The sequence below is a fragment of the Pempheris klunzingeri genome, chromosome 4 (assembly GCF_042242105.1).
Source record: "Pempheris klunzingeri isolate RE-2024b chromosome 4, fPemKlu1.hap1, whole genome shotgun sequence".
NCBI classification, from domain to species: domain Eukaryota; kingdom Metazoa; phylum Chordata; class Actinopteri; order Acropomatiformes; family Pempheridae; genus Pempheris; species Pempheris klunzingeri.
In genome coordinates, this window is record NC_092015.1 from 28318035 (window position 1) to 28339230 (window position 21196).

The 21196-nt window shown below is 40.6% G+C and overlaps 2 protein-coding genes across 3 annotated transcripts in view; both read left to right on the forward strand.

Annotated features, from left to right (window-relative positions):
- The window catches only part of sdhda (succinate dehydrogenase complex, subunit D, integral membrane protein a), a 48727-nt gene that overhangs the window by 15628 nt on the left and 11903 nt on the right, over positions 1-21196 (forward strand). The window lies entirely within an intron of this gene.
- Positions 10169-21196, forward strand: part of LOC139200507 (carotenoid-cleaving dioxygenase, mitochondrial-like) — a 34495-nt gene continuing 23467 nt past the window's right edge. The window contains exons 1-12 of one of the 2 annotated variants that reach the window (XM_070829813.1): positions 10169-10215; positions 10317-10515; positions 10597-10808; positions 10986-11101; positions 11781-11883; positions 12015-12143; positions 12633-12793; positions 12888-13055; positions 13197-13334; positions 13527-13709; positions 13915-14025; positions 14189-14315. In XM_070829813.1, the coding sequence (XP_070685914.1) occupies positions 10179-10215; positions 10317-10515; positions 10597-10808; positions 10986-11101; positions 11781-11883; positions 12015-12143; positions 12633-12793; positions 12888-13055; positions 13197-13334; positions 13527-13709; positions 13915-14025; positions 14189-14305 (1674 nt within the window). In that variant the 5' untranslated portion in view covers positions 10169-10178 and the 3' untranslated portion in view covers positions 14306-14315. Of the gene's footprint in view, positions 10216-10316; positions 10516-10596; positions 10809-10985; positions 11102-11780; positions 11884-12014; positions 12144-12632; positions 12794-12887; positions 13056-13196; positions 13335-13526; positions 13710-13914; positions 14026-14188; positions 14651-21196 lie in introns of those variants that run through there. The other variant, XM_070829812.1, reaches the window with a different exon arrangement.

The window sequence follows — 21196 nt, forward strand, 5'->3', positions numbered from 1 at the left end:
ATATATACAAAACTATTAATTATATGATGTAAATGACGTATAAGTATTCTAAAATATATAATAAAAGTAGAGGTCTCCTGGAGTCGTGTCACTGGTGTTACCATGTAACAAGAATATATTTTTTTGAAATGAAAGTCACACTTCCTTTGACCTATTTCCTAAAGATCGATGAAGAAAGGTCCCCGGTCAGTCCACTGTCTCTTTACAGTTACAGCAGAAATGTTTGATACGAATCACAGGTCTTTTCCCAGTTATTTCTTTCAAACAAAGCTTTTTGTTGAGCTCACTGGTAACATAATGTAAACCTGAAAAAAGGATCCCACAAGTTTCCACATATGCACTGGTGTTATTTGTGTAAAAATAAAAATGAAATGAAATGAAAATGCATACTTATTCTGTGCCCAGGCTGTTCATTTATGCAAGCAGTATTGAACTAAAAATGCAATTTACTATAATTTAGAAATGAAAAAACGACATTTGGCATTTCATTTTCAAAGACTTGACATCAAAATAATGTGGCGACATGTAAATGTAAATGCAATAGAAGGTTGCTGCTGTTTGACGTCTAGCTTTTGAATGTTGTCCACCGTGCAGCAGGTTAAGTCTTTGGAAATGAAATGTCAAATTCTGCTTCAAAATAAAACGTGAATATTGTCCACTGTAGAGTAGAATATGACTTTGGAAATGAAATGCCAAACAGTTTTCCCACTTTTCTATGTTATTGTAAAGAACTGTTCAATAAATAAATCGAATACAAATAGATTAAATTAAATAGATTAGTTTTGAAGCCTTGTGATGCCCATCTTGTAAAATGAATTCTTCAGGAAAATTGTTATTGGTGTTACCGTCTGTGGTGTTACATACTGCTACTAGTACTATTACTACTACTACTACTACTACTACTAATACTAATACTACTGCTACTATCAATCAATCTTTATTTATATTGCACCAATAGCGGCTGTGGCTCAGTGGTAGAGTGGGTCGTCCCTCAATCAGAAGGTCGAGGTTCAATCCCCAGTTCCTATGGGTCAACATGTCGAAGTGTCCTTGGGCAAGACACTGAACCCCAACTTGCTCCTGAAGCCTCGCTGGCTTCAGTGTGTGAATGAGTATGAAAGAATAGTCTCCTCCAAAATTACATTCCTCCTGTATGAATGATGTGTGAATGGGTGAATGAGGATGTGATGTAAAGCGCTTTGAGTGGTTGAAATAACTAGAAAGGGTCTATACAAATACAGACCATTTACCATTTACCAATTCAAAACAGCGTTATCTCAAGACACTTTACATAAAGAGCAGGTCAAGACCAGACTCTTTCATGAAGAGTGAGACCCAACAATTCAGGAATTCAACGTTAAGAATTCAAGAATCCCCACATGAGCAGCATCAGGTATTTTATTAGGACACAGTGGAGGAAGAACTCCCCTTTAACAGGAAGAAACCTGGAGCAGAACCAGGCTCAATGTGGGCGGCTTTTATGTCAGGGTCAGTGTTGGGTGGAGGTTGGACAGAGAGAGAGAGAGAGAGAGAGAGAGAGAGAGAGAGAGACAACACAAACAGCAACCAACGTACTAACAGCAGCTATAGCACTGACAATAGGAGTGTGACTAATAAATTAGCACTATGGTAGCACTGAAAAACATGACGAGTGGCTGACGATGTGCAGAAGTGATTCATGAAGCTTTTTACATCCACTGAATTAAGCTACACTCAAGTTAAGATATAAAGGATTTTAAATATTTAAAGCATCATTACTGACAGTTTTAAAAATGTTTCCTAGTTATAGCAAATACACAATTGTTTCATTTCATTCAATCACTTTTAACAAACCTGATTAACATAAATAAAAGATAATTATCAAAGTACAAATATCAAGTAACACCAGTGACAAAAAGACGATTTAAAACGATTCAAAAAATTAATGTCATTTATGTGTGTTCATAACGTCATCGAATTACGTAATGATGAAGTCCATGTTTGAATGCTAGAAAAAGAAATGCATCCTAAGACATCTTGTGTAGGATGACCTTGCACCAGTATGAAACATCACTTTATCTGCTATGTTCAAAGTTGACAGACGTTTTAGAGCGATGACGCCACACAGATAGTGTGTTCCAGTGCAGCGTGGGGTCGATCTCAAAATCACAGTTTTCAGGAGATCAATGTCTTAACCGCTCTGCAGTGGAGGAAGTGGAGACAGCGGACCTTGTTAAAGCCTACCTGGCGAAAATAATGCTGCTGCATAAAAATGTGAGAACTACATATTCTTTAGACTAAGGGCATCGCCAACAGTCTGTGTGGCACATGACCTCTGACAGCCTGAGGTCAAAAGTAGAGTTTTCCCATTTTTCTTCCTCTGCTCTCACATGGGCTCTGCCCCAGCCCCAGCTACCTGCCTTAACCTGCCACACAACACCTATACAAACTGACCTCCACCTAGGGACAGTCTCCAGCACATGGCCGGTGTCTTTGTCGTCCTCTGACCCACACAGCGGGGGGTCTGAGTGGCAGCCATTTTGGCACACAGCTGAGGTTTCCCCTCCTTTGCATATTCAGAAGTGCACACACCCTCACACACACCCACACACACACCCCCCCCCCCCCCCCCCCCCCCCCACACACACACACACACACACACACACACACCCTATTGTTCTTTGGCTAGGTACATTTTGCTATGTTTTAATACATGTTTAACTACAAATGCTGTCTCCTTTAACGCTATATAAGAGTGAATAATTCCACCCTCTACTCTGCCAAGGACTCTGAAATCCTTTAACTAGCTGTCAATATGGTCATTTTGGTTGTAGTTATCAAATTAATCATTAATCATAACTCCAAATTGACAAAACCAGTTAAATTGTGTATATTTGTATTTGTTTGATGAAGTTGTGCTCCCTCAAGGTGGACATTACAGTAAGTCCCATTATTCAATATCATTATACTATTAATCAATAGAATTATGAATTATCTCTGATAATTATTATTTCCCTGAAGTATTTATGGTCAGTTTCCCCCTAGTAATTTACACATAAACTCACTGAATCTAAATTGATTTAATGGTTTATATTAGAATTGATACAAACAGAGAATTATCTCCTGACTTCAGTCCACAGACTGAACTCCACAGAACATTTTATCTGCTTTCAGCTCATTTTTTTCAGCCTACATCTCTGCTCACATCAAATTTGTTTTCAGGAATAGGAGGCAGACATTTTTACAGAAAAAACAGATGACCCGAGGGAAAGAGAGTTGAGCACAGCCAGGCTTCCTTTGCGTGAGCTGGCTCACAATCAGAGATAACAGATATCAACTGGTTGTGGTTATCAGCTGCCTCCGATACCTCAGGTTTTCTGCCTCACATCTGCTCGACGAGTCATTTGACTCTTTTTCCACATAAAATTGCCGAATGCAGCAAAGTTGAGCAGGTCATTATGATGGAAAATATAAATAGTGCTAATTAAGAGATGAATTAGGCGAGAGATGCTGCAGAATAAGTTCGTGTATTTATTTTAGGACTCAGTGACGCTCAGTCCTCCTACTTATTTCTAATATAGGAGCTGCACATTGTAGACATGTTATTTAATAAAACATATTTCAAACATACTCCAGTGCATTTAGGTCCAGTATTGAAGGACACATCGAAGTCACTGTAATTTGTTTGCATGAATTTGAATGAGTATATGTTATCTGTAATAAATGCCAATAGATGAATCAAATTTTCGGATCAGTGGAGCTACAGTAGCAGCAGTGCAAAATGGACTTTGCAGCGATTCAGGACCAAACATAAAAACCTGATCCACTGAGGTTTGTCACCACTGAGCCTTCATCATTCATCATCATCACGTCAGGGCGAGGATGATCTGCTGTGGAACATCTGTCAGCATGTGTAATATTACAGATTTCCTACTTCATCAACAGACTATATGTCGTTACCTCTGACAACGTGGTGCTACAGTTTTTGCCGCTGTGACTGCAAAGACTTTGTTTGGTGTCATCACTATAATGTGCAGCTCAACATGTTTGCATCATGACTTGCACAAATACAGTATAACGTCTTCCCCCAGCTAAGAATCTACATCGCTCATGGACGATATTGTGGAGGGAAAGAGGGCGGCGCTCTTTACAGCTGATCTAAGCAGAAACTCCAAACAGAATCTGGTCCGGACCAGGTGAGGTTTGTAGCCTAACTTACTATGGCAATTCAGCCAGGTTAAAGAGAGCTAACTCACAAAGTTAGTGTGCAGATAAATACATAGAGGAGCATTGAGCTGCTTTCCCTAAGGAGTCAAATGGGGTTGGAAGCAGAGTAAATGTTAGACTTTGATTTATTAGGTGACAAAAACTGAACTCCAAATTAATGGTAATATTACTCTGTGTCTGCTGGATGTGTACATACTGTAAGAAATTGTTTGCTAACACATTTGCCATGCAAGCAACACAGCTTAAATATGATTACAGAGGAAATGGGTTTCGTGAAGCTTGGTGTATTTCGCTGTGATGTTGGCAAAATAGTGTTACAAAGATCAAATCTTTTGGTGATACCAACTCTGTGCTGTATTTCAAGTCTTGCCCAAAGTAAGTAAGGAAGTCCATGAGCTAACAATACTACCATGCTGACAAAAGCAAGCCATGAAGTGAGGATTGTACACCTTATCTCTCACACTTTATTGTGGTTATATGTCAGCAACTCTGCCAATAAAATACAAGGAGGCAAGTGTTCCAACTAAGTAAAGTTCAGTGCTTGTGGGGGGGGCACGCATGTCATAGTGCCTGAAGCATGTTCAAGCCGCCTGTGTTTACTCAAACAGGATGTACCAAGTCTGTCCCCAACTTGAAAATAAACCAGTATCAAGGCATAATTTGTTCATTTTTGACCAATTTCAAGTTTAATTGAATTATGTGGAAGAGAAGTTCACTTAGTCAAGGGTGCAAAAAACAACATAGCAAAAACCCCACAAAGGCAAAACACCAGAGTGTCCTTGAAAACAGCACAGGGAGCTGCACATCATCTCAGGGTGGCATGTCTTATATAGATAGAGATATATGTTCGAAGACTAGCAGCACATTTTCATGTCTATAAAAAATTGGAGCGTGTCCTTTCACTCGTTGATCGATCGATCGATCGATCGATCGTTCGGCACCAAGCCATCCTCCAGTCACTGTAGCACTCTTTGACTCACCTTCTGCCCCCCCCAACCACTAACATCTAACATCATTTTTCTGTTCCAAAAACCTTTGTACCCTAGGTGTGAACAGTCTATACAGAGGTGTGTAACACTGTTACCTAAAGATAATGGTGGTCAGATGTAGTAGCTGTGGTTACATACTTTTTTTTCATCTGATTATACGATAGCATTTTTCTTTACACTGGTTTATGAAAAGGGTTACACCACCCCTGTGCTACTGGTTCACCTTTCAGTCAGTTTGGGCCCGAGGTGTTTATATGGAACACCTTTATTCTGTTTGGGCTGTTAAACTGATTGTGATTGGAATATTAACCTCCAAGTAAACATTGCTAGTGACATACATACGCCAACACTACAATCATGGGTTGCGATGTTGCGGCCTAGTGAACTAAAGTTCTCTTTGATGTCTCTGTGAGTAGATCTTTGTGAAGCACATTGCCCCGAGCGCTCCCCGCCACAGACACTTTTTCTGGGATCCAATGTACTGGGGCAAGAGTGGCTGGGCTTTTCCCTCTATTTTCTGCTTCCCTTGACCGTGACAATAACTAAATAGTTTATGTAGGACTGAATAAGGGTGAAGAGTGAGTGAGTGAGGGTGAATAAACTGCCCATGAAGTACTGTGTAATTAATTAAAAAACAATAATGAGCATGGTTGACATTGTATGCTTATGACTAATTTTCTCTTTTCCTACCAAAGGCAAACATTTTAATGAATAAATAAGTGATTGCTTTTGTTTTTTTGTGACATAAAAAAACTGCTCAGTGCCTGTTGTCTGTGGCAGTGGACTCATCAAGGGTGATGGGGTTCACAACATCGCAGCCACCAATGGCACATGAGGAGCTCTCTTTCCTTATTATGGCAATGTTGTGGAGCACCACACATGCCAACATTGTGTGGCGGGCCTGCTTGGGGGTGGGGCCCCAAAAGTCATCTCTATTCAGACCCTGTATTTACTGAGGGCCGCATTACAGTGTCTGTATGGTGGCGTCTGTGGGAAGGGAGTCGTCTAGCAACAACACTTGTGAACATTAACTGGTAGTGACATTCATGTCATTTGCAAAGGCATGTCAGGCTAATTTCACAATGAAAGTGCTGAAACAAAGGTAAAGATAAGCAAATGTGCTTATTAGTGGTGTAAAAGCACAAAGTGTGCACTCTATGTGAATACATCAAATGTGCAAAGTCTAATGTGCAGCACCATCACATGTAGCTCAAGTGTAGCTGAATGCAATGTGCATATGTGTCACCAACCACCCAACAAAAGTTAGAACCAAAAGGTTTACCTGAACACCGATGCTGTGAAAGTCCCCTTAAGGCTCCAGTGAAGGGTACAGCACCTATGACCCCAGGGGATCCTTTGATATCATACCAATAAATGTCATACCGATCAATAATATAGTTAAATATTAATTTACGCTTATTAATGCTACTCTGTTTTTATGGCCAGTGTGGCCAAATGCCCAGGGAACACTGTGAACATATTTAGCAGTGCAGTGCGAGCAAGAGCGACCTTAAAAATAGTGTGACATGCAGTATTTTTGCTCAGATTTTCTGTATCACCAACTGAATGCATGCATACAGTTGGTGATTGCAGGGCTTCGTTTAGAGGCGTGACTTACTTAAGACTTACTTGTCTTTGGCCTCTAAACGCTCTCTTGACCATAACTTCAGCAGGTTAATTGGGCAGCATAAGTTACCATGGCAATAGCCAGGTTAAAGGAGAGCCACTTTGTGACTCTTACTCTGGCTTTAGGCCTGACATACCTTGCTAAGTCATTAATTTCACTTCGTAGTACGCCCATCAGCTGTCACACTGCAGCCCTGATCTACTGATACAATCTACTCTGTGTTCCCTGTCATGTCAAAGTGGGGTCATAAAGGTCTAAATCTATCAATGAGAAGAACAACATACTTGCATTTGTAAACAGCAGTTACACAGTTAAGTTGCTGCAATGTAGTGAATCATTTGGAGGTTCCCTCCTTCTTCTTCTGTACTCACTGTGTAGTGAGATGAAACACTGAAACATCAGTGCAGTAGAACTGAATCTGCTTTAATACAAACACAGTGTTATACAGTGTTACATGTGTCTGTGAATCATTTCCCACAACAGGGTAGTTCTGCCTTTGCTTCAAGGTAGCAGAGCTGATCGCTTAGGTTTGCATTCACATTTCCTCTATCTTGTCATGTAAGCAGAAATAAATGCGTCTAGAATATTATGGGGGGTGACTTTCCTGTGTTGACACACTGCAGCCTTGACGCTGGAAACTGGAGTTATGCTTCTGTGACTGAGTGTTACTGCAAGAGTTGTTTTTGAGGGAGTTTCCTAGATGAGTTACTTAACAGCTGTACACTTAGGGGGAAATGATTTCTGTATTTATATTGCAGAGTCAAGTGCTGATGCAGGACCTGAAACTGGGCCCAGTCATAAAGGTCTGGCTGCAGACCTCTGGTATCTCTCTCTTAATAACATCAGAATGAAAACTGGAGCCTGTTTGGACGGGAGAAAGTTCAATCAATTAATCAATCAATCTTTATTTATATAGCGCCAATTCATAGCAGTGTTATCTCAAGACTATTTCCATAAAGAGCAGGTCTACACCAAACTCTTCAGGAATTCAGGAATTCAACATTAAGGAAATTACACCGATGTTCAGATCCTTATTCTGACTCTCAACAGTATTTTCTACCTAAACCATATTTGTGTATTGAACTGTTTCTAGATATATCTAAAGCTTAATAATCATCTACCTGTGACTACTGAACTGAACGAGAATAGGGAACTGGTGCATTGTTATGAATTGATTCAAGGTTGGAAAACCAATTTAGGAAACTTGGGATTAAATAAAACTATAAATGTTGCATCCAAGGAAAGGTTCAACAATGTGGGCAATACACAAGGTGTAAAAACAACAATTCACTGTTTTTCCGTGGGTTATGTTCCAGAATATTTCTTAGCGAGGCACAACAACTGTCTGTAAAATGGCAAATTGTCGCCATGATTTATGGGGGAACTGATACATTTTGGGTATGAATACTGCCACCATGTGTACATATACAGAGCCCAGTGAGTTAAGTTACTGACTGACCAGAAGTGGTGACCTCAAAACTGTTCTGAAGAATTTCATCCAGTCATGTTACATGTTTGGATGAACCCAAGCAAAGTTAATTCATGAATATTTTGACATGCCAGCCTGATGCATGCATCCGGTGATACTGCAAACTCTGATGGTATCTAGTTATCTAACTCAATGCTTATGTGTTACTTTAAATTTCTAGAGACTTCAATAAATAAATAAATAAACCTGAGCTTGATGGTATTTGCCTCCTCCAAGTCATGGCCACCACAGACTAAGGTTTGTCTTTGAAATGAATGCAGTGCAAAGTTGACTACATTTTACTTTAGCCTAAAGGTTTGTGAAATATGAGTCTACAGTTATTGCTGTGGTTTTCCTGTGCCGTGTTGTTTACATAGACGCCGTCTTCCTGTCTAGAGCCCACCGATGCCAACGGGGATCATTATTTTCGTACAGAAACCAACGTCATGCACAAGGCGGGCCCTGAGACAACTCATAAGGTAAGATGATGTTGAATGTGGTTGTAAGATAGCGTTTGTCACAGTACCTCATTTCACACTTCTAAACATTTTTTATGAACAAAACAAATGTACAAATGTAGTTTACACTGAAACCCAGCAATGACTACTACTCTTATGTAGCAGTGTGACATACTCAATCTCTGAGTTGTAAGATTTAGGTTTGCCAATTCATAAGAATGAAGCAGTGTTGGAGTGTGAGGTGTGTTAATGATTGCCCACTGCTGCCCACATAAGTTTGCAGGTATGCCACCCAGATCCTGACAGATCTGCTGAGTTATTAACGTAATGCAGCCTTTGCTGTGCAAAATAGTGGTGGTGGTCTTTGTCTGAAGACAGGCGGACTACATACAGTGAAACTGAACTAAAAATGATGGTGGACAATGTGAGATTTAGAGTCTTTACTAAAAGAATCTAGACCTTATCTAACTAAACAAAGACACGAGTGGCGTCTATCAGATGGTTTTTGTTTCCCCTAGTATGAAAGGGATATACTGGCTCTATGTAATAAAGGTGAACTGAATATAAGGAGCATTTAAGGGCTTCCACTCCTGCCCCGTAGAAGGAGGGCTGTTCTACAAACCCTCATTTCACCCATACTGCATAAAAAGTTGAACAATACTCATAAATACTGATATAGATAACAGAAAGCATGAGCTGATAAAGCTCTTACAAGTATGCTTTGAGAACACCACCCCCCGGCCTGGAAAATGTCCTGGCCTATTAAGTAAAGAAACATGAATAGAGTGCAAATTGAATATTTAGAAACAATAATATATTTCAGACCTATTTTTCCTCATTGTTCTATTGAAAAAAAAGCACACAAGTATCAGCAATGGCTTAATTACTATCTATTGTACATTTGTGCCAAGCAAACACCACACACTCATTTTACTGATGCTCCACATAAAGTCAAAAGAAAAAATTCCAAATGCTTTCATTATTCCAGAAATAAAATGAAAGAAGAGATTAGAAAAAAAAATATAGGCATGTCATGGGCTTCTACAAAATTATCTTTTCTAGCTTCTCACCCAAATCCATCTGCTTTTACCAACACTGCATGTGTGAGGGCATATTTAGCATGACAAATGAAAATATAATTAACCAAATGGAATAAAGGCACACTTGTGAAGAATGATGAATGCAGACACAGTGATGAAGTCACTTGTGATCGAATGATTATCTCTGTGAATAAGTTACCACTTGTATTATCTTGTGATCACAGTGTGGTTCTGTTTTGCAGGGGATTACATAAGCAGGATGATTCCAATTTATCAGACTATCTGTAGGGGGAGTCACAGTCAGGAGAACACTATAAAGCTGGGAAACAGCAGCACCACAGGAGGAGGTGGCATTTCTCTGACTCTGATACAGGACACAAAGCTGTAGCCATGAACACCATCAAGCACCCAGAGAACAATGCCAAAGGTAAGCATTTGATTCTACCTTCACGTTACTTATCTTCTTCATTGACAACAATGTCCCCCCAGTATGTGACTATGGTTTACTGTCTTCTTTTCTCTCCATAGCACTCAAAAAGTCTATGTCTAGAAAGAACATCAACCACTTCACAGATGTGCATGGTCTGCCTTGCATTGAGAAGATAGTGAGCTCAGTGGAGGACACCCCTGAGCCCATCAGCACTGATATCACTGGCAAAATCCCCAAATGGATCAACGGGAGCTTCTTGAGAAATGGGCCGGGGAAGTTTGAGATCGGCAATGAGAAGTGAGCACAACATCAAGTGTTGATGCACGTGCTGCAGCCACAACATCACAAAGCTGACCCCTTTCCCTCCACTCTCATCAGGTTCAATCACTGGTTTGATGGCATGGCTCTCCTGCACCAGTTCAAAATATCCAATGGTCAGGTGACTTACAAAAGCCGCTTCCTGACCAGTGACAGTTACCAAGCCAACAGGGACCACAACCGCATCGCAGTGTCAGAGTTTGGCACCGTCACCATGCCAGACCCGTGTAAAAACTTTTTCCAGCGCTTCCTGTCAAGATTTGAACTCCCAAGTAAGTGTCTTAACCAGCTGCATTATCTTAATGCAGCAAATAAGGTATAATTTGAATGGAAACGGCCTCACACAGTGTAGTTTACTTCTGTATACCTAAATGTATGTGAGTCTACAGTGACTTATTGCTGTGGTTTTCCTGTCGTGTTGTTAACATAGTTAACGTCTTCCTGTCTAGAGCCCACCGATAATGCCAATGTGAGCTTTGTCACCTACAAAGGTGATTATTATGTCAGTACGGAAACCAACGTCATGCACAAGGTGGACCCTGAGACACTAGAGACAACTAAAAAGGTAAGATGATGTTGAATGTAGTCGTGAGACATGTATTTGTACTTGTTAATTCTGCAAAGGCACATCTGGGCACAGCAGTGTTATTTACCCGGTGCTTTACATGTCATGGCTCCAATATATATTATTTTGGTTAGTAGCTTTGTAGGCTTCTGCCACTCCTTGTTGTCACAAGTGAAGGGGGGTGGTAGACATTAGGTAGATCGTAAGAGATTTAAATGCCAAACACCGTAGTCAGCGTAAATCAGGCAGGTGTAGGGGAAATCCAAGAACAGGCACCAAAACACAGGAGCCACCCACAAGCACAAAAACCAGCCAGACACTGACAACAAACTAAGAATCAGGGCCAGCATGTGAAGGGAAGGCAAGTGAAGACAAATGAATCAAACAAGGAGGAGGTGCTGCAGGAACGCACACAAGGGCAGGACCTAAGGTCAAATAAGACTACTACACAATAGAACAATGACTGTACAAGACCACAAAACATAACCAGGGACATGAGAATCAAACTAACTACTTAAAAGCCAGTAGAATAATAATCAAAACACCAAGAAGGATAGAAAAAGAGCGGATCATGATACTTACTGTACAATTAGCTGCTGAGTAAAACCATGCAATAAAAATAAAGTCTGTTTAAACTCATAGACTCATAGTCTTTGCACTCATTATTTGGAACCAATAGGTGGACTGGAGAAAATTCATTGCTGTGAACGGGGCAACCGCACACCCTCACATTGAGCCTGACGGAACAGCGTACAACATGGGGAATTCCTACAGCCCTAAAGGTATTTTAGAAACTTTAAATCACTTTGTTCGCATAGCATCAAAAGAATCTGTATATTAGCAGACAAGTGTAAAGAACAACAGCCCTGCTCCCCACATGTCTGTAAGAAACTGACTGTCTCTGTGCCGACAGGAGCGTCCTACAACATCATCCGAGTGCCACCGACCAAGGGAACAGCTGAGGAGACCCTGGAGGGAGCCACAGTGCTGTGCTCTATTCCCTCAGTGGACAAGACCAAACCATCCTACTACCACAGCTTTGGTGAGCAAACCTCTAACGCAAAAGTACTTCAAAGTACTTCTTGCCTTTTCCCTTAAGCCTTGATAGTAGATACATTTAAAGGACTTAGATTCAGTCCTCATGTGTACTCTGTGCACATGTCATTTGCCACAGCAATCTCTAGCTAAATTTAAAAAAAAGCGATCCAGGGATGCAGTAATGATTCTTTTCATTACAGACTGATCTGCCAGGTATTTATCTAATTAAAAGAAAGACGCAGCAAACCCTCCCAAACTGTAGAATTTCATTATTCCAGTTGAATTTCACAGAACTTTCACTATTTCTGCATGTAGTGAGGCACGCAGATTTCAAGTCTAGGACTAAGAGGCCACTGGTATTGGATCAGGACTAGGCAGTGGCAGCGGAATGGGTATCCAGAGACGAAAAGTTGGATTGGTGCCCCTCTAGTTTCCTCATTAAAAGCAGCAACTGCAAAGCAGAACAGAAACTAATCTTGTCAATCCATTACAGCAATGTCTGAGAACTACGTGGTGTTCATCGAGCAGCCTATCAAGATGGACCTGTTGAAGATTGTGACAGGCAAGCTGACAGGGAAGAGCATCAGTGACGGCTTTTTCTGGGACCCAAAACTCAACACCATCTTCCACCTGATTCACAAGCAGACAGGGGAGGTGAGGCGTGAGCACCGCTCTCTTCACTACGCCTGTGCTGCGTATTAAACAAAAATGTGTCGCCTTCATTCTTCTGTTCCACCACGCGTTCCAGGTGAGCTCCATCAAGTACATCGCCAAGCCGCTGTCAACCTTCCACCAGATCAACGCATACGAGGAGGACGGCTTCCTGATCATAGATATGTGTGCTTCAGACGATGGCCAGGCCATCGCTAACTACAATGTCCAGAACCTGCGCAAGTCTGGAGAAGCTCTTGATGAGGTAAAGCAGGCGGCAGAAAGCTGTACGGTCCACATCTCCACAACTTATCCAAACATAGGTGTAAGTTAAGTGGAGTGCTTCAGCCGTATTTGGCTCAGTCTGTTGAGACTGAACTGTTTTCTGTACATGTCTTCCCATCAGGTGTATAACACCTTGTGTAGAGTCTTCCCGCGGCGTTTCATCCTGCCGCTCAATGTGGACCAACACACACCCTACAACCAGAACCTGATTAACCTCCCCAACAGCACAGCCACTTCTACAAGAATATCCAAGAGCAAGGTAGGTGATCTACATTCACCAACACGTGTCCTAAACCTTTGGTCTTGTTTTAATAACTTTGCTATTTTAACTTCTTTTGTGAGCGTGGGTACCTTTAATTACACTATGGTTCATTTTGGACATGAACTAATGCACTGTAACTAGCAGTGTTCGCTGAGGCTCATTGCCCATGTTGCTTTTTTCTCTCTGCAGGTCTTTTGTACCCATGAGGACCTCCACGGGAGTGATCTCGATGAATATGGAGGTCTGGAATTCCCTCAGATCAACTATGGCAAGTACAACACTCGCCGATACCGCTACTTCTACGGCTGTGGCTTCAGACACCTTGTAGGAGACACACTGATCAAAATGGACCTCCACGGGAAACACATGAAGGTGAGTCACATTTGGTTTACTTCTCAGTGTCCCACTGTAGTGGAGAGAGTTATGTCGCAATATCATAGCAAATAAAAGGGATTTTAACTTCTATGATCATCACAAGTCAAACAACAATCAGTACAACAAAAATCAATGATTTTCAGATGTAAGCGATCAGAATTTGCATATAAGAGTTGTGAGTAGCTCCTGTATTTTTTCACAGGTGTGGGAACAACCTGGTCTTTATCCCTCTGAACCAATCTTCGTACCCTCCCCTAATGCCACAGAGGAGGATGATGGTGTCATATTATCTGTGGTCATCACTCCGAATAAGGTAAGGTGTTAGTTCAGGGACTGTATCTCAGATAAAGGGCACTTATTTCTCATTCATTTCGTTAAATATGTCACTTTTAGACTAGCTGTTGAACACAATGTCACAATACCTTTGGAAAGCTTCAAGCACTGAGCGTTTTGTCCCGTGTCTTAATTCCTCCCAGGACAAGAGTACCTTCCTCCTGGTTTTGGATGGAAAAACGTTTGAGGAGCTGGGCAGGGCGGTGGTGCCTGTCAACATCCCCTACGGTTTCCATGGGACGTTCAATGCTGCGGCCTAGACGTGTGAATGTACCTCTGACCTCACATGAACAGATGGCAGTCGTGGCTGAAGAGTTACACAATGTACAGTTGCAATCAAAATTATTCAACCCCAGAACCTGGTGTCTGGATGTGCATCACATCTGCAGCAGGTCATAGCAGCTAAAGGGTGCCCCACCAAGACCTAAGGATGACTGTCAAGAAGGGCTTGGATAATTATGAGACTGCTGTAGTCATTAGAAGTGACATGTTGTGTTGGAGAAACCATCTGTAATATTAGTTGTGTTGAGCTGTTTCAATTGTTCTTGTTCATTGTGTTTACATTTTGCCAATACACATGATTTGCAATGGAGGTGAATAATTTTGAGTGCAACTGTAAATATTGTTTGTCTCATCGGCTACATGAATTTAGATGTCACTATGCGGACATGAATAAATAGTTTCCTCAAACTTGTTAACATTGTATTCATAATGTAGCTGTTATATTTTATGAAATTGTACTCTGTTGTGTTAGAAACCTTTTGTGAACATGGCTCGCTGTAAATAAGTTGTTTTTTCTATATTGTAAGTCATTACTTTGAATATTTCAGTCCAAGACAACCATATTTCACAAGAGGGTGGCTAAAATAAGGGGCACCAAAGACCCTTTTTATGGCCGCAGCAGACTATAAGCCGCAGATATATACGTTGTGAAATGAGATATTTACACAGAAAGATTCTGTCAATGTTTATTTACATACCTTAATTGTTTCCAAACGGTGCCTGTGACACGGCACTAAAACGGCTGATCGAACAAAACAGAAAAGTCATTAATGTTTTTATTCATCCTCCTCCTGTGCACTGAAACCGTCAAAAATCTATAGATTAGCCGCATCGCTGTATAAGCGTGGGAAAAAAGTAGCGGCTTATAGTCCAGTAAATACGGTATTTAACAAAGGGCGTGTAGTGTATGTCTTAATGAATAGATACATTTTTAATGTATGTAACTCTATGGACATTCTCTAAATAAATGAAACTGTGCTAAAACATCTGGTCTGTGTACATCTGTTGCAGTAATAACTAACTAAAGCTGACACCACCAGACAACAACAACATCTTTACAATAACCAGTGTGAATTATTGTAGAAAGCCTTGATTTTACTATAATTGGGCTACTCAGCTTGACAATCTCACTCTATTGGAATTCTTTCACAAAAAGAAACACTAACTCCAGATTATTGTGAGTTCTACATATTTACAGGTGATAGTTAGTGGCTTTGTGAAGCTGTAGCACCTGGTTGTGGCACACCTGCACCCTCTGCTGGCCGGCCATTGGTCCTAACACTGTTCACACACACTGTCCAAACACACACTCGAGCGGTAGCAGAGAGAGGCGGAAGTGTGACAGGAAATATCCATCTAAACTTTCATTTTTTCCTTTAGTCATAGGTCTGGATGAGTGCAGTTCCTTTTCTATATTCCTCTTTATTTGTTTTTCTATTTGGGGTGTGTGTGTGTGTGTGTGTGTATTAGCTAAGAACATTGAACATATAAAAACTTGACAGACACTTTAATTCTTCAAAAGCAGTAATACATGCATTTGTGCATACTGAATTTCCTATTTGTATTCTTTGAAATGATAATACAATAGTTATATAATAATAATAATAATAATATGGTTATATTTAGGCTATATTGCAAAACTTAAGCATTGCATAAAAAAATCTAATGAAATTGCATTAACGTGTTAGAAGAATAAATAGTATTCACAATAGTTTTCCACTAAAACTCACAACTCAATAAACAATAATCAACAGCAAACATATATTAATTTATTCTAGAGTCAAAGCAATGCCACCTTGTGTGAAGCTTGGCCCTCTGTCAGTGTCACATATTAGTAGTTAATATGACTAACATTTGAAGTGCACAGGGCACATGTACAGTACAAAAATAAAAAAGGGCCATTCCTCACTAAAATAAAGAGTAATCAGGTCTGTTGCCATTAAAGCAACGGTCCTCGCAGCAGACTTAGCCCTGCAGTTTATCAGAAATCAGAGCCAGTGTTTGCCTCAAGTGGCTTTTCTTCTCTTTTAGGTAGGACTCAAGGTTTTGAGCTTCTGTCAAAACGCCCTCCAGCTCCTTCATCTGGGACGTGTCTGCTGCAGCTCTCTCACTGCAGCAAACCAGAGGCACAGTATGAGTGGCGTATGACAATGGGAGTCAAAGAGCAAGTCTGTGTCAGTATTGTCACCGTGTCCTCATAGAGCTGAAGGTTGCTGAGCTTGTGAGTGGTCTCAGGGTGTGAAGTGTGAAAAAATAGTTTTGTAGCAGCAACAACAAAAGGCTAAACCACGTGAACAACCTTTTATTCACCAGATTGTTAGCATGTGAGCATACAATGACAGCACACCCAGGTGAGCCTCGCTTCACTGACAGCTGGCGAAATGACGTGTTTGTCATCCTCTGTGACGCTGACTGTTTACTGTCAATCCATCAAAAAGGCGTCCAGCTGCCACCACGTTTTACCTCTTCAGGAGGACAACTGATCTGTCAAATTCAAACTACAATGACTGCATCTGAGGTCCAAGTGTGAGACTTCTACCTTCTACCTTTGACATCTACCTGCTTTTGTTTGTTTCTTAATCTTCCCATTAGCTTCTGCAGAGCAGCAGCTATGTTTACATGGTAACGGTACAAAAATACACACTCACACTCCTCATCACAACACACTGACATAAGATTACATAAAACACAGCTACTGTCAGTAAAACAATAACAACTGACACAAAAGAATCCACAGAAATTAGACTGAATCCATCACGATGGAGCAGATAAGTTTAACTTAGAAAGCCTGAAGAACCCTCACACACCAAAGAATACTAGTTTCTTCTGAAGTAAGGCTATTTCTGTGGTTTCTAAAAACCACATCTATCATTTTGATGTTTAATATGATGAATTCCATTCCTGTATTGGACTGTATGTTACTCTACGTTGAGCTGAACTTGGAACTTGGATTTTGGTAAATTAAAACACCCTCCATCAGTGTGTGACTATGTGTGTATCTGCACTAAAGGTTAGTGCTATTTCTGATGAAAGCCATCAAAGAAAACAACAATTGATTTTTCACTTAGGGCCCAGAGAGACAATGGATAATCAAGAGCAGTAGTAACTATGGATTACAACACTGTGAAGTCTAATGTAGTTGTTTAAATATGGCTTACCTTAACACTTCTGCAAATTCTGACAACAGCATGCTGAGCTCTCTGCTCGCTCCTGTAACAGAAAGCTTGACAATCGGACTGAACTGCTGCTTCAGTTCACTTAATGATTCTTCCAATATTCTACTTATGTGACTTGTTGTGTCAGAGAGTCAGAGGTCTGGAGCCCCGCGGCCACGTGACTCCGACCGTGTCAAGCAGCAACAAACAGACAGCAGCAGCAGCATTTTAAAATCACACCACTCACTTCAGTTCACTTCAGTGTGCTTTCAAGATGATCAAATTCAAGACACTTGTTTCTTGTTTGCTCACCTTATTCTAACCTTCAGTGAGCTGGTGGTGTTAGCAGTGTGTTTCACTGTGATATTTTTACTCGTATGTTGAAAGCTTTGAGACAAGCATGGCGTTTTGTGTGAGCGGCAGAGTGACATTGCACATACCGGCAGTTGTAGCCTCAAATAAATCTGCTGACTCCAAGGTGGATGGCTTAGAGGGAGGTTTCTTCTTCTTTGGTGGAGATTTATCTTGATTTGCAGGAGTATGTTCAGTCTATCACAAGGGGGAAAATACTGGTTGCACTAAAACGTTATTTACGCACTGGAAGATCTATGTATCTTGTGAAAACCTCTGTAATACAAATGCAACACAAACTATCTACCATTTCCAGCACAAGCATTACTTTTACTTTTTACTGTTTCTTAACTAAACTGGAGGGACTCTGGCACACATCCAGCAGGTCATTTGCTGTTTCACCCCATTTTCTTCTCAGTATCTATTAGAATGATGTCTTTTCTGTGCTGTTATTGACTCAAAATGATCTTATTCACTCATATATTACTTAGGTAACAGTTCTTACCTCCTGGTATGTTGTCTGCTGAGGGCCTTTGTTGTTATTATTCACTGCCCTCTTCTTAAACGCAGGTGGAATCAGTTTTCCTGCCGCTGGTGTTGCTTCTTTCATTGTGACGTATTGTTACTGCAAATGGGAAATGAAGTTACACAACTGAATAGTTCATCACAAAGGTCTGTTTGCCTCTCAATGCCGTCACAGAGCGCTACAGTAGACACTGGAAACGGCCACCTGCTACTTCCAAAAGTAGCACCCCATGCTTCAAAGCTTTCACACCTGTAGGTCTCTGAACTGTGATGTTTCTTATCTTTTTTGTGCAGTTTCTGCCGGTTGCTGTAGGGTGCAGACATAGACTATATAAAAGAAATGGATGTAGCCACGGTGACGTCACCCACTGGACTGCCACTGTGACGGTTTTCAAATTCGCCATCTTGGTTTTGGAGCCACAAGTGAAATTGATTTGTTAGGTTTAGGCATTACCCACCTCTGATTGGTTAGTCACCCTAAACACACCCGAACCTATGCTGCTCAAGTATCAGGATAACAGCACATAATAGTAATTCTGTCTGGTTAGGGAAATAAAAACCATCTTGACTATCTTGTTTAACTAGATGTGTCTTTGAGTTATGTTAACATTAACGCTAGTTACCTCTTAATGTTAATAACACTGTTAGTTATGGATCATAAATACATGATTTATTGTTATCGGACTCTAGTTTACCCCTTTCAGTTAATCTATCCTGCTGTTGGTATTGGGCTAACCAGCTAACATAAAGCTAAAACAAAAGAGAGGCGCTCAGTTAGCAGCTAAGCTAGCCGCTAATGCTAGTTAGCTAGCGTAAAGTTAGCTAACCTGCTAGTAATTAGCCAGGATTTTAGAAGCTGACCCTCAACTTACCAGGCATGAAAGGTGAGCGGAAGAGCTGAGTGTTTCATATACTCATTTAACAGATGAGTACATGACAGGTGACAGCCCCTGTTAGTGTTATTTTACCGGTCACAGGTGGTGATCGATTGATTTCACATTAAAGTCTGAAAAACGGTTGGACACCGGTCGCGTGCCTGGCAAATGCTGCATTCAGGCCTCCTCGTAAATTCAGCCGTCACATCCCTGCAGGTTATATCAAGAGTGTAGGGAAAAAAACATATTTCTGTTGACAAATGAAAAGAAATGAGAATAACTATATGTGTCTGATTAATATAACATTTCTATATTTGTATTTTTTGCACATTTGCATTGTATTTTGTATATTTGTATTTTCATTTCTTCTCAATTTTTTAAACTCCTTTTTCTTCGATTCTGATGTAGCTGTTGTGTCATGAGAATTTCCCCCTTGGAGGATAAATAAAAGTGCATCTTATCATCTTATCTTATTACAAAACACAATCATTTAGAAGAGAATAATCACCATACACCATACCATATACTGAATCTGGCCTCTAGCTGCGTAAACTTAGTGGAGTGTTTTATTTGATTTACTGTCAGTGTAATACCAACATCTGACCTTATTACATATTGAGCAAAATGCATTTTTTTTCAAGGCTTTTCAACATAAATATGTGTCCCCAGTGTGTCTAGAGACACACAAAATGTATCATTTGATGTACGGTTTAATAACACAATACAATAAACATACAGTCAGCCAGGCTGCATCATGTCTCCCATATGGCCCATGCACAGACAGTAGGCCAGACTGGTCGGCTAATAAATTGTGGTCTGCTACAGCGGTGCGGCACTTTTCACAGGGGTGACCAGGCTGAGGTCATTTATATTTGCTCGTACAGTCCTTTCTGCGAGGCGTGGCACTGTACAGAGGTTGGATCATAATGTGGCCAAAATGTGTGTGTCTAAAATGGTCTTGTGGACTTGCAGGCAAAGAGACCCTCAGTGCCTGCAGCTTCATGACAATGGCAACGTCGTCTTGTACCAGTATTGTGACATAATGGGATAAAGTGACATGTTGTTACAAAAAGAAAGGTTTCTTGTAGAACAGATGACATCTAGTAATAAACTAGAAGACATACCATAATAACATGAATAACATCTCATGAATCTTGTTCTTGTTATTATGACAAACTGAGGAAATAATCAGAATCATGGTGGCATTAATAAAGCTACCATAGCAGACAGTACAGCTCTCAGGCTCAACATGATTGTCAAGCAACGCCTTTAAAGCGTTCTTTTCAAAGCTCCCAACCAGTTATTCGAGTTCTGAGCAGATCCATGACAGGTCCATTCCCACAAGCAGACCAAGATGTTTTCCAGCAGATCCCCACATGTAGCCTGGGAGGATTAAATCAATGGGATTACACAAAGGACGATTAGAAGTACACTGTGAGTAAAGTGGATGTCGGATGAAGCTGTCGAGGTGGTGGTTTAACTGCAGATCAATGCTGTTGCCCAGCGGCAGCTAAGTGGATTATTTCAGTGTGTCAGGTAAAAACATAAAAAAGCAGCAGTAAACCAAAGAGTATACATTTACATGATCAACCGCCACATTGTTCATCACATATGTTTTCAAATACAGGGAACTTAATGTGATGTGCTGCACACGTATGATGCGATAAAATCATTTTCAAACCAGTAAAATCAGTTTAACATTAATAGTTTGGGTCAAATTATTGATTTCTTTAGTAGAAAGCTGTGTAATAAGCGAGATAATGTACAGTGAGCCGTTCATTATTGCAAAATGAACCTCCTGATTTAGATCCTGCATCACCCTGTCAAGGTTTGTTTTGTTTTTAGTTTGTTTAAACCAACTTTAACTTTTCAAGATACCTGCTTTATTTATCTAATTCAGACTGCTGACGCCTCACATAAACTTCACTAAACTTTGTAATGTCTTTCCTCAGAATGAGGACTG